The 13778-nt window shown below is 35.8% G+C and overlaps 1 protein-coding gene across 6 annotated transcripts in view; it reads left to right on the top strand.

Annotated features, from left to right (window-relative positions):
* Positions 1 to 13778, top strand: part of Jmjd1c (jumonji domain containing 1C) — a 287493-nt gene that overhangs the window by 240139 nt on the left and 33576 nt on the right. For 4 of the 6 annotated variants that reach the window (XM_076834248.1, XM_076834245.1, XM_076834244.1 and 1 more), the window contains exons 4-8: positions 3081 to 3186; positions 6264 to 6388; positions 8458 to 8601; positions 8689 to 8881; positions 9010 to 10682. In XM_076834248.1, the coding sequence (XP_076690363.1) occupies positions 3180 to 3186; positions 6264 to 6388; positions 8458 to 8601; positions 8689 to 8881; positions 9010 to 10682 (2142 nt within the window). In that variant the 5' untranslated portion in view covers positions 3081 to 3179. Of the gene's footprint in view, positions 1 to 3080; positions 3187 to 6263; positions 6389 to 8457; positions 8606 to 8688; positions 8882 to 9009; positions 10683 to 13778 lie in introns of those variants that run through there. The other 2 variants (XM_076834247.1, XM_076834250.1) reach the window with 2 other exon arrangements.

Below are 13778 nucleotides of genomic sequence, written 5' to 3'. Positions count from 1 at the left end.
TTCTAATTTAGAGACAGTGTCTTGCTGAGTTACTTAAGGACATTGCTAAGTTGCTGAGGCTGGTTTTGAACAATCCTCCTGCCTCAGCCTCTCAAGCTGCTGGGATTGCAGGTGTGTGCCAATGCACCTGGCTCTCAGCGAGTTTTTAATTACAGATTCCCAGTTTCTAAATCAGCTTTATGGGCTTAATATTTGATTTTTAGCACCTTCACAAAATTGTTTAGGTCAATACATAGGAAAAAAGTCTTCATTTTTCTCTGTTTCGGGAGTTGCTCATTTAGCCTTTTGTGAGACTCTTTAAAATGGATATGATGATGTAACAGTATACATAGAACAGGAGTAGTTCGGCAACAACATGCTTGTCATAAACCAGGCAGTGTCTTAGGACAATTTTAATGAGTTTTTAATTAATTAATTGTTACTTACTGCCATAGATAATTCAGAATTGAAATTTTGTAAAATTAACTTTTAACTAAATATGGTGATGCATACCTGTAATCCTAGCAACTTTCGGGGCTGAGACAGTGATATCACAAGTTCCAGGCCAGGTTCAGTAAATTGGGAGAGAACCCTGTCTCAAAAAGAGTTGGTGGGGTCAGGCACAGTGGCGAACCCCTGTAATCCCAGCGGCTTGGGAGGCTGAGACAGGAGAATTGTGAGTTCAAAGCCAGCCTCAGCAACTGGGAGGCACTAAGCAACTCAATGAGACCCTGTCTCTAAGTAAACTAAAAATAGGGCTGGGGATGTGGCTCAGTGGTCGAGTACCCCTGAGTTCAATCCCTGGTACCAAAACAACAACAACAACAAAATAAAGAGCTGGTGGATATAAATAACTTCAGTAGTATCATAAAAACTAAATTAAAAAAAAAACAATAAAAATTAATTGCAGTACTTCAAAAAAATCTTTTGAGACAGGGTCTCATTCAGTTGTCAAGGCTAGCCTCTAACTTGAGATCATTGTGTGTACTGGGATTATAGGCCTGTGCCACTGTGCTCAGTTTCAGTGCTTTAAACATAACAAACAGGATGGAGGCAGATATTAGTAACTCTACTTTGTAGATGAGAAAACTGATAACAGAAATTTGAGCTTATCTAAGTAAGGTCATATCAGTAAAGGGACTCACAGTATTCATTTATTTTTTAAATTTAAATATTTATTTATTTAGTTTTCTGCAGACACAACGTCTTTGTTTGTATGTGGTGCTGAGTATCGAACCTGGGCCGCTCGCATGCCAGGCGAGCGCGCTACCGCTTGAGCCACATCCCCAGCCCTCATTTATTTTTTGGTTAATTTTTTCCACTAGAAAATTAGTCATTTGTTTGCTTAAAAGATATGTATGCTGTGTAATGATCTTGGAAACAGCTCATTACTTTAAACTTGTTGAATTAATATAAATATATTTGAACAAATTAATTTTATATTCTAGTGGTTATGCGTTATAAAATTTCAACATAGGCAATTGTAAGGTGTTGATAATGCTGCTTTATAAGTAGTTATAACTCCCTATGTAGTAATAGATATATGGATGTGTATGTATGGAAGCTCAAGTGGAGATAATTTTGATAGAATTTGTAGCTGTCAGAGCAATCTGAAAAATGGTGATTTTTCCATAGAAAGTTTCCTATATTCAAATTTATATATATTCAGGAAATGACTATACTGAACTGTCAGTATGTATCAGGAGGAGTAGAGTCCTATAGAACTTGTGATATTTTCTATTCTAAAAGTGATGAGATTATCTAATAGTGAGTATATTTTTACTATTTTTTTTTTTAGTGCTGAGAATTGAATCCAGAGCCTCATGGATACTAAGCTTATGCTTCACCACTGAGCCTACATCCCCAGACCCCTATAGTATATTATTAAATGGAGGGTAAAGAGGGTAAAGAAAAGGAATTACTTCTGCCTTTGACTTTTCCTAGATATGAGAGACATATCAGATAGAATATTTACCACAATATTATTCCAAAAGTGTAGAGTAGTATCATAAAGCACTGATGGATGAGAAGGCAAATCTAATTTACTTGGATAGACTTTGGAACAAAGGACTACACTATGACCTGCTTCATCCATCTTTTTTTCTTTTTTTTTTTTTTTTTGCCCCCCCTAAATTGCTAGATTATTTTTATTTACCAGGTATAATTTCCTGATTTAGCTCCTTTCTGATCACTATTTCCATAATCTGCCAGTCTACTTTTAAAATAGTCCCAAAGTGACAGTGCTGTTTTCTCACCAGTTAACTTTAGAGCTCCTGCAGCCAATCTCAAATGCAGGTGCAGCAGAGGTGCTTTGAGAGAAAGAGAACAGAATGTGATGGTCTGGGACCAGCTGATCCTGGGAAACCATGTGGCTACATGATTATTTCTGTGGTCTAGATCCACATTGTTCTGAGGATAATATCGTGAATAATCTAATTTTAATTACCTGAATGCTTTGGCCCTAACTTAAAATAGAAGTTTTAGCAGTGAAGTTATGGTCAAATGAGTTTCAATAGAACTGAATTTTATGACATTAAAATCAGGGCAGTGACTATTAGTTTCAAACCCTAATGTTTTGAGCATAATTTGATGTGGTAATTTATATGTATATATTAACTGTCACTAAAATACTGCATTATTTTGCCACAGACCTTGGATGACCTGATACATTTGGGTTTTATATTGCTTCAAATAGTAAAATCCTGGGCTGGGGGCATGGCTGAGTGGTAAAGTGTTTGCCTAGTATGCTGGAGGTAAGGTCCTGGGTTCAGTCCCCCATACTGCAAACAATAGCAGAATAGTAAAATTCTTGAAAAGCTGATCAGAATAAGACTATATTTTAAAAGTTAGAAAATTCATTACTAAATTTCTAGTGTTTGACTATAGAACATTGTTGTCAAGGATCAGATCATACCATAGATTAATTTCCTATGCTCAGTTGTTACATAATTTCTCATAAACTACAACTTTGAATTTGTGGTTTTACATATATTTAGATCAATAAAATTTCTCAAGTCTTTAGGACATATAAAAGAGAAAGTTGGTAACATGAATGTTAGGAGAGCATAATGTGGACCTTTTCTTTTAATCTATAATTCTAGGACGACATAGACAGCCTAAACCCAGTTCTCAGGGACAACCCGCAACTTCACGAGGAAGTGAAAGTCTGGGTAAAGGAACAAAAGGTTCAGGAGATTTTTATGCAAGGTAACTATTTTGAAATTATGCATTATTGGGGGGTGGGACTAGGCAACTTTACATATTTGTGTTTGGTTGTTCAGTTATATGCAATGTAAGTGGAAGGCCCAGTCTAATAATCTGAATTCTATATAGTCCAAGGGAAAACAATTGCGGTATCCTAATAATTTTGATAGTTTATTATTCTACCAGTTTTTCAAATAACTTATTTGAGCTAAATTCCTGGCCTGAACTTAAAATTGCACAGGTGTTTTGTTGAATGGAAAATGTTCATAGTATAAAATGCTTTAAATGTGTGAAGGAAGCATTGTTTGCAGTAAAGGGTTACCCAGAACCAAAATTGATTTCCTTTGAAGAATGCTGTTGATAATCTGATAAAAGTAGCCTGTTTTACTGCACCTTTTTCAACAATTACCTCATTACTAGTCAGTTTTGTTGCCTTTGTTTACTAAGTTACAGGTTTATCTACAACAACATGTGACCTTCATACTAATGTTTTGTAATTCCTAGTAATTTTCCTTTATGTCAATAAAATAACATAGATATAAACTTCTTGTAAAATTGAATTGAAACTGATTATGACATGAACATATTATGTTGTAGAATGTTAAAAATAGAGTTTTGTAGTTAAATTTCCATATTTCTCTCAATCCTCAGTACCCATGCCATTAAAGCATTAAATGAAGTAATCTCAGTTGTGATTGGTTTGCTTTATATGGTTACATATAGCAGCAGATTGTGTATATATTCATAACAAAAATCAGCTATTTTGGTTATCATCCATGTGTCAAGTCTCCCGGTCCAAACAACAACTAAACCTTGAATGATCCTGCCCAATCTACATCCCCTTTTGTTTCTGTCAAATTTCAGCATCACCTTTATCTATTCTTTTTGGGGGAAGAGGTACGGGAGATTGAACTCAGGGGCACTCAACCACTGAGCCACAACCTCAGCCCGCTATTTTGTATTTTATTTGGAGACAGGGTCTCACTGAGTTGCTTAGCCCCTCATTTTTGCTGAGGCCGGCTTTGAACTCATGATTCCTCTGTCTCAGCCTCCTGAGCCGTTAGTATTATAGGCTTGCGCCACCACACCTGGCTTTTTCTATCCATTTTTGTGATAAATAAAACTGGTGATAATGCCGCACACACAAAAATTAGTGTCAGTTTCAGATTTCCATTTATGTTAGAAATGTCAAATGATTTTAATAGAATTTATTAGGTCCACATGTTGTGATTGGTTGGTATGACAATCCCCATCCCCTTTTTTTCTCTTTTTGTAGTTTATTTGTTGAAGAAACCAAACTAATACTTAAAAAAAAAAAAAAAAATTAACTGTTTTCTCATATCCTGTGAGGAAAAAAGATTAAAGCATTAATAACCCCTTTTCATTTTAAGCATAATTGTGTGAGGCAAATTACAAACTGTGCTTAGTGTTGGGAATAAACCAGTGTAGATGGCATGCTTATGGTAATTAAAAACTGATCATTTTGGTGTTTTTCTGTAACCATTTTCCGTATTATGCAGAAAAAACTACTCTTCCCATAGTTAGAAAAGACTAGAGTTTGTATAATAAATTATGGATAGTGAATAGCATTTATGCATCACCTTCTTTAAAATATAGCCAGTGAATATCTTCATTTTTTTCCTAGATCAGTATACACATCAATATACATACCATTTACAAGTCACATGGATTATTATTGTTTTTGTTATGGTGGTGGTACAGGGGATCAAACACCGGCTTTTTACATACTTGTCAAGTGCTCTGCCACTGAGCTATGTCCCTAGCCCCTTTATATTTTATATTTGAGGTAGGGTCTTAGTAAGTCGTCTAATCTGACCTTGAATTTGTGATCCTCCTGCCTTGACCTCTTCGTTAAGGTGCAGCTACAGTTACAGAAGTGCACCACTGCACCAAGCTGTGCATTAGATGTTTTAGGTTGTTACTGACATTGCTCTTCTTTTTCTTTTTGCTTCTTTAAAAAAAAAAAAAAAAAAACTGTAAGTAAGTATTTAACCATTTGTTGGTATTTTGAGTGTGTTAAACCTAGAACAAAGAGCTTCAGTCTAGAAATCAGAAAAAATAAGTTTCATCCCAATTTAAAGAGTTGGAAAGGATTAAATAAGCACTTGAAACTTTGAAATCATTTTGTAATTGTTAATATAGAATACTATTATCAATGTGCCATAGACTCCCCACCCTCCACAGTTCCCATTAAACTTGATAAAGTATTCAATGATATTTTAATGCCTGTGAACTGAAGGAATTTTCATCTTTATTATCCACTTACGTGTAATGATTTTTGTTTTAATAAGCTTAACCTGAAAATATACAGATAGATCCTTAATATTTAGTCCTTTCTTACTTTCTAAAAGTATACATACACGTGTATGTGTGTGTGTGTGTGTGTGTGTGTGTAAAATTTCCTTCGAAAAAGTATGTTTAACACAAAAGTACATCTCATTTCGTTTTTAACACATGTTCAGTGCTCTGTTTTTAAGTGCACTCATCAATCTTTGAGTTTTAAGACTCTCAGCAGCTTTTCCTAACTGTCACAGAGGAATCAAAATTTGGAGTTTATGGTAAAGTACTGGCAGCTAGATGACTCAGACTTCAAGTTCTGAGTTACCTTTTCATTTCATCCAGGTAGTCATGTGCCCAAACCTTGTTAGCAGTTTTGTAACCTTACTACAGCCCAGATTGCTACAACTTAACGTTCTGTTCTTTTACTAACTCATGGTTCTAGAAACACTCCATCTAACTTTTTAAGTATTTTATTCCATTGAGTCAGGAAGTATATATATGTAGGTGTGTGTGTGTGTATAAAATAACCTCAGAATGATCTGCTTATTTTTTATTTTTGAGGTGAGTTTTGCTATGTTGCCCAGGCTGATCTTGAACAGCCTCAGAGCATTGGAGATTGTAGTCATGAGCCACCAAAGAATTTTATTTGTCTTCTACAACATTTTTTTTAAATTTATCTTTGGTTATATTACTCATCAGATAGCTTTGTTTTCTCCTAAGAGGTAATTACTACGTAAAATGTCCGCATTTAAGTTGTTTATGCTTGTGTTTTTTTAAAGGTCCTTATTCTTTAAATGGATACAGAGTGAGAGTATATAGACAAGACTCTGCCACCCAGTGGTTTACCGGCATAATTACTCATCATGATCTCTTCACCCGCACCATGATCGTTATGAATGATCAGGTAAATACTTTAACTATTTATTTTTGGTGCTGGGGATTGAACTCAGAGCCTTTCACATGTTAAGCTGAGTTATTATCCTTTCAACATGTGACAAAGCACTTGCCTAGCATGTGTGAGGTACTGGGTTCAATCCTCAGCACCATATAAATAAATTAAATAAAGGTATTGTGTCAATCTACAGCTAAATTTTTTTTTTAAGAGGAGAGAGAATTTTTTTAATATTTATTTTTCAGTTTTCAGTGGACACAACAACTTTATTTTATTTTATGTGGTGCTGAGGATCGAACCCAGCGCCTCATGCATGCCAAGCAAGCGCGTTACCACTTGAGCCACATTCCCAGCCCCTAAAAATATTTTTTAAAAAATAGTCTGTGCCAACAGTTTGATAATAATTTTCATCTACAGAGTTTTGCTTTGTTTTCGCTCCCGCTCCCTCTCAGAATTGAACCTAGGGCCTCACCTCAAGCATACTAGGCAAATGCTCTACCACTGAGCTATATACCCAAAGCCCTTTTTCTTTTATATTGAGGTTGTGTTAAATTGCCCAGACTGGCCTGGGAATTATAGGCATGTTCCTGCTGTGACCAGCATCTCCAATGTTACATAGAGGTCACTTTAGGTCAGAGGATAATGGTAGTGTCATATTTATTTCAATACTAATAAAATCAGAACCTGAAATAGACACATCAAGCTAGTTAGTCTTTTTTTCTTTAATTTTTCGTAGCTAAAACTTTCTCTGTTTTTCTGTCTCTCTGGTGTTAAAAATTCGTTCTGAATGGTTTATCCCAGAGTCATATTCCCAGGCCTTGTTTTCTTTTCACTAATGAAAACTTTCAGTGCATATGTAGCTCTCTCACATCAAATTTCATTATTAGTATGCTCACTTAATTTTGTGACAAATGTTAAAAACACAGGTTTGTCTTTTATTTTCCTTTTTGAGAAAAACGTTTATTTTTAAAGCTGTCATTTGTTTGTGCAAAAAAACCAGATATTTAGAAATTCCTACCCAAGTGAATTTTGGAGAATTATATGATAGAGCTCCTTTGTAAACAATTTAAATGCTTTGATTAAAATTTTGTCAATGCTACTAAATAAATTATATTATTTTGGAGCCATGGCAACCTCTTTGTCCCCATTTAGGACTTGGAAGTAGAGAAAGTTGGGTAGAGGGCAGGTCTTTTCTTTCTTTCTTTCTTTCTTTCTTTTTTTTTTTTTTTTTTAATATTTATTTTTTTTTAGTTATCGGCGGACACAACATCTTTGTTTGTATGTGGTGCTGAGGATCGAACCTGGGCTGCACGCATGCCAGGCAAGCGTGATACCGCTTGAGCCACATCCCCAGCCCATAAATAAATTATATTATTTAGCTGCATTTTTCCTTAAAAAGATGACAAGCTTTCACCTTGATGAAGTACAAAATCACCTTGAATTTTTACATTATTAATTTGTACGGTTTTTGACTTGTTCTCCTAGTTTTATTTTGTAGCTACTTTTCAAAAATTTAATTTAAAAGATACTATCAGACTTAAGTAACCAGTTTTAGTCACCAAGGACAGTTACTTTTAATCTTCTGTAACACTGTTTCAACTACTAGCCAAGAATTAGAAAGCAAATATTATCTATTGCAGATATATTTTGATAAACAAAGTTAAGAATTAATCAGAATATAGAGTCCACCTGGACACAGTGACACAGGCCTGTAATTCCAGCAACTCTGGAGGCTGAGGCAGGAAAGTTCAAGACCAGCCTCAGCAACTTAGCAAGGCCCTATGCAACTTGACAGCATTCTGTCTCAAAATAAAAAATAAAAAGCACTGAGGATGTGGCTTGGTGGTTAAGCACACCTGGGTCCAATCCCCCATATGATAAAAGAAGAATATAGAGCCCATATGCAAGTGACATCACCAAAAAGAACAAGTATAAATATCTAGTTTGTCCTATTTATTTTAAAAATAGGAAGTAGGGATCCCAAACTGATTTCTAAACATTTCTACTTAGTAAAGAAATGCTACCACGTATTGTTTAACTCATTGATTTAATTTTTGTTTTTGTTTTGTGTTATGGATTAGGTACTAGAACCACAGAATGTCGATCCTTCTATGGTTCAAATGACCTTTCTAGATGATGTTGTTCACTCCTTATTAAAAGGTGAAAATATTGGCATTACATCACGACGTAGGTCTCGTGCCAATCAAAATATCAACACTGTTCACGTATGTATGTTACTAGTAATTAATTTTTATAATTTCTTTTTCTCTATTTAGAATTAGCTAGTTATAATCATTGTCGTTTATTTTTAGGGCCATTATACACGTGCCCAAGCAAATAGTCCCAGACCAGCAATGAACTCTCAAACTGCTGTACCAAAACAGAATACACACCAGCAACAGCAACAAAGAAATATCCGTCCAAATAAGAGGAAGGGCTCAGATAGCAGTATACCAGACGAAGAGAAGATGAAGGAGGAAAAATACGATTATATATCACGAGGAGGTAGGATCCATCTTTTTTTTTTCTCCTTTAGGTACTGGGAACAAATAAAAATATTTAAAATATGCTACTTAGTTTTGATTATGATTTTTCATAATCAAAAAGTAAGAATTTTTTTTTTAACCTTACAGATAATCCTAAGGGTAAAAACAAACACTTGATGAATAAAAGAAGGAAACCTGAGGAGGATGAAAAGAAACTAAATATGAAAAGATTGCGGACTGACAATGTTTCAGACTTTTCTGAGAGCAGTGACTCAGAAAATTCCAATAAGAGAATAATTGATAATTCCTCAGAGCAGAAGTCAGAGAATGAGTTGAAAAATAAAAATGCTTCCAAGATAAATGGAGAAGAAGGGAAATCCCAGAATAGTGAGAAGGTGGGAGAAGAGACACTAGTAGATATCCAGACTCCCTGGGATCAAATACATGAAGATAAAAAACATGAAGAAGCAGAGAAGCAGAAATCTGTAGATATTCAGTTTCAAGAAAAAGTTACTATCCATTCATCAGAACAGGCCACACTTGCTGAACATAATCCTAAGGATTTACTTCTTCAAGAATGCAATATGGAAAACACACATACGGTGGAATTATTACCAAAGGAAAAGTTTATATCCAGACCATCCACACCAAAATGTGTTATTGATATTACAAAAGATACTAATTCAGAAAAAGTGGTTCAGGAAAACTCAAGTACCTTTGGCCTGCAGACACTTGAGAAAATGGATCCTAAAGTTAATGATTCAAAACATTCAATTGTAAATTCAAAATACTTGGAAACAGCAAAACAAGATTCTGACCAGAACTGGGTCAGTGATGTAATTAAAGTTGATTTAACCCAGTCAAGTGTTATAAATGCTTCTTCAGGAAATGATCAACTGGATATGGAAAAAGAAAAAAATCAATACATCTCTTACACATCTTCTTTAAGTGCACCTTCTGTCACAGAAGATAAGGCAAATAAGCCAAGTCCACCCCCAGAGACTATAAAATCTAAACTAACTGCTTCAGTAGATACTCACAAGACAAAACCCAATTCTTCACCTGAAGTTGTTAAACCGAAAATTACCCATTCTCCTGATTCTGTAAAGTCTAAGGCTACTTATGTGAACAGTCAAGCTACTGGTGAAAGAAGACTGGCAAATGAGTTATCAAGATGCAGTTTTCATCCGGTTCCTACTCGAGGCAGTGCATTGGAAACTACGAAGAGCCCTCTTATCATTGATAAAAATGAGCATTTCACCGTTTATCGAGATCCTGCTCTTATTGGATCAGAAGCAGGAGCTAATCACATTTCACCTTTTTTAAGTCAACATCCTTTCCCTCTTCATTCCACATCCCATAGAACCTGTTTAAATCCAGGTACCCATCACCCTGCCTTAAACCCTGCATCCCATTTACTAGCTGGATCATCCAGTCAAACTCCATTACCTACAATCAACACTCATCCTCTGACTAGTGGTCCACACCATTCTGTTCATCATCCTCATTTACTTCCCACTGTGTTACCTGGAGTGCCTACTGCCTCCTTACTTGGTGGCCACCCACGCCTAGAGAGTGCTCATGCTAGCAGCTTGAGCCACTTAGCACTAGCACACCAGCAACAGCAACAGTTGTTACAGCACCAGTCACCTCATCTTCTTGGACAAGCTCATCCTTCTGCTTCATATAATCAGCTTGGACTTTATCCAATTATTTGGCAGTATCCAAACGGAACACATGCATACTCAGGACTTGGTCTGCCTTCTCCTAAGTGGGTTCACCCAGAAAATGCAGTTAGTGCTGAAGCTTCATTAAGGAGGGTAAGTGACACTGGTTTGCCTTTATGTCAGTATAAACTTATTTATTAAAAGGTACAGATGCATTTTCAGTATCCCATTCTTTTAGGTCATGTCCAATTACAGAATGTTAGAGTTTTTCAGATATTTGTTTGGATGCTTAATATCCTCAGAGCAGTAGCAGCAGAAATCTCAGAAAAGCCACTTTATAAAAAGAGTTAGTTGAAGAAAGTAAATTTTTTTAGATTGTGGTTTTTATCATTGATTTAAATTCATATACTTATAATTGAAAATTCTGGGTTAATATTTATGCAAAATTGTAAAGTTTTCTTTATATGGATTATCAAATTGTTCTTTTTAAAATTGTTATGCACCCCAGTTCAATGCATTATGTTAATTGATAATATGAGCTATGACTCTTTAGACTCCCTTTTTTCTTAAGACTATCCAAGTCTGGAGATTTCCAGTATGTGGGAAAGTTGATGAGATTCTCCCTACCTAACAGACTATTGCTGCAGTTGGTGTAGGACTTATATTCCTTTGTGAGCTATGTGGTTTCTCTAGCAAATTCATTTTACACTAAGAAATAGCTAGTAAGAATAATACCAAGCTCAGTGTTGTTTTTCAAATGGAGGAATGGGTGCCACTGTTAAACTTCCAGGAGCTAATCTTGTCCTTTATGTGACCTAAGATATGTCTTCAGATATTCTGCCCAAATCTGGTTTTATGCCCTTTGGCCGGGGGTGGGGGGGGTGGGGGGTGGGGAGAAATAGTGCTAACTTGCTAGCAAGTCAAGGCCATGGGTTTGATCCCCAGCACCTTAAAAAATAAATTACTGGGGTTGGGGTTGTGACTCAGTAGTAGAGTGCTCATCCGGCACACATGAGGCACTGGGTTCAGTCCTCAGCACCAACCACATAAAAATGAAGTAAAGATATCATATCCACCTACAACTAAGAAATATTTTTTAAAATAAATTAATTAATTAACTCTCTTAATGATTAGACTCAAGTACTGTTATACATCACAGCACTAGAACTTTTTCACCTCATCTTTAATTTTGATCATCACACTAAACTGGCAAGGTTTAACTTGAGATCCTCTTGCCTCAGTCTCACCTCAGCTGGGATTATAGGTTTGTGCCTCCATACCAGCCCCCATCCCCATTCTTTTTTTTTTAAGAGAATTTTTTAATATTTATTATTTAGTTTTCAGCGGACACAACATCTTTATTTGTATGTGGTGCTGAGGATCGAACCCAGAGCCACGCACATGCCAGGCAAGCGCGCTACCGCTTAAGCCACATCCCCAGCCCCCCAGCCCCATTTTTGATGGTGCCATTAATCTAGTAATAGGTGAAACATACTACAATGTGTACATTATGTAGTTTTTAAGTAAAAAGAAGAATCACTATAATCACTACATTATCCTAATATTAATTGTCAAAATTGAAAGTAGGTGTGGTAACTTAAGTGCCTAATGCATTCACTCAGACCTTCACTCTCAGTGTGTCATGAATGTAGTTGCAGGTGCACAAGGATAGCCTAGATGAACATAAGAAGCCAAGAGATGCAAATAACTTTGAACCTTCTATAAGTTCCAAGGTCTGGAAAATAGATTTAAGTTATTGTTAGAAATGGCTTGGAAGAATTGTTACTTGGTAGACTTTGTGACTGTCAAGCGTCCATGTTTATAAGAATATAAAATGTTAAATATAAAATATAAAATTAAACTAGCTGGGTGTGGTGGTGCATGGCAGCTGAGGCATGAGGATCAGCTGAGGCAAGAGGATCCCAAGATCCAAGCAAGCCTGGGCAACTTAGGGAGAGTCCCTGTCTCTAAATAAAATGGAAAAGGGCTGGAGATGTAATTCAGTGGTAAAATTCCCCTGGCTTCAAGCCCTAGTACTGCTCCCCAATCCCCCGCCCCACCGGGAGGAAAAAAAAGGTTAAACTAAAAACAGGTGTATCTGACTTCCATTAATTTGTGTAAACGTATAATATGAAGAAATAAATTTAAATAACATTTTGAGCAAAAATCAAGATCTGTTATCCTGGTTTAAAAGTGAAAAACAATACAAGCACAGGCACTAGATTAGGAATCTATTTGAGTAGGGTTTTTGTTTGTTTTTTGTGGGGTATTGTAGATTGAACTCAGGGACACTCAACCACTAAGCCAAATCTCCAGCCCTGTTTTATATTTTATTTAGAGAGAGTCTCACTGAGTTGCTTAGCACTACTCATTTTTGCAAAGGCTGGCTTTGAACTCACCATCCTCCTATCTCAGTCTCCCAAGCTGCTGGGATTACAGGCATGCACTACCAGGCTCAGCTTGAGTCTTATTTTATAAGGTAAAAACCTTTATCGTTGCCTTGCCTTTATTGCAGTTTAAGATTTTCATTTTGAGATTCTGGGGATTGAACCTAGAGATGTTCTACCACTGAGCTACATTCCAACCCTTTTTATTTTTTTATTTGAAGACAGGATCTTGCTAAGTTGCTGAGGCTGGCCTCAAACTTGCAATCCTCTTGCCTGAACTTTCTGAGTCACTAGGATTTCAGGTGTGCATCACTGTACCCAGCAAGAATCTTGAATCTGTTAGAACTGAGGCCTTTTGTGTCATTATATATTGGGATGATCCTTATGTGTATAATTATGTATTTTTCTCTTAGGTGACATTTGCAGCCATGGTGTATGCTTTTAGTTTCGGTAATTTTACAGCAGTATCTATTTGGCATAAACTGCTTTGGCATTATCATTTGAGTTGTTAAATTTAGCCCCTTTGTTAAAACTAAAGCAGCTTTTGTTTTTCTGGTATTTCAGTATCACTCATAGTATAGAAAAAAATCCTTAAACATGTAATTTGATATATGTCTCAACATAGAGGTCTCAGTACCACATTTTTAATTATGAGAAAGGCAGCATATTAACATAGAAAAAGTTAACATTGTTTTATTTCCACACTCCAAGTTGGTTGGTTTTTTTGGTTTTTTTTTTTGGTTTTTTTTGTTTTTTTTTTTTTAGTTATAAATGAACAAAATGCCTTTATTTTATTTGTTTATTTTTATGTGGTACTAAGGATCAAATCCAGTGCCTCACACATCCTAGGCAAATGCTCTGC

The sequence above is a fragment of the Callospermophilus lateralis genome, chromosome 15 (genome assembly GCF_048772815.1).
Source record: "Callospermophilus lateralis isolate mCalLat2 chromosome 15, mCalLat2.hap1, whole genome shotgun sequence".
In the NCBI taxonomy this organism is placed as follows: domain Eukaryota; kingdom Metazoa; phylum Chordata; class Mammalia; order Rodentia; family Sciuridae; genus Callospermophilus; species Callospermophilus lateralis.
The sequence above is the reverse complement of the archived record's forward strand: the minus strand, read 5'-3'. Positions and strand labels throughout refer to the sequence as shown.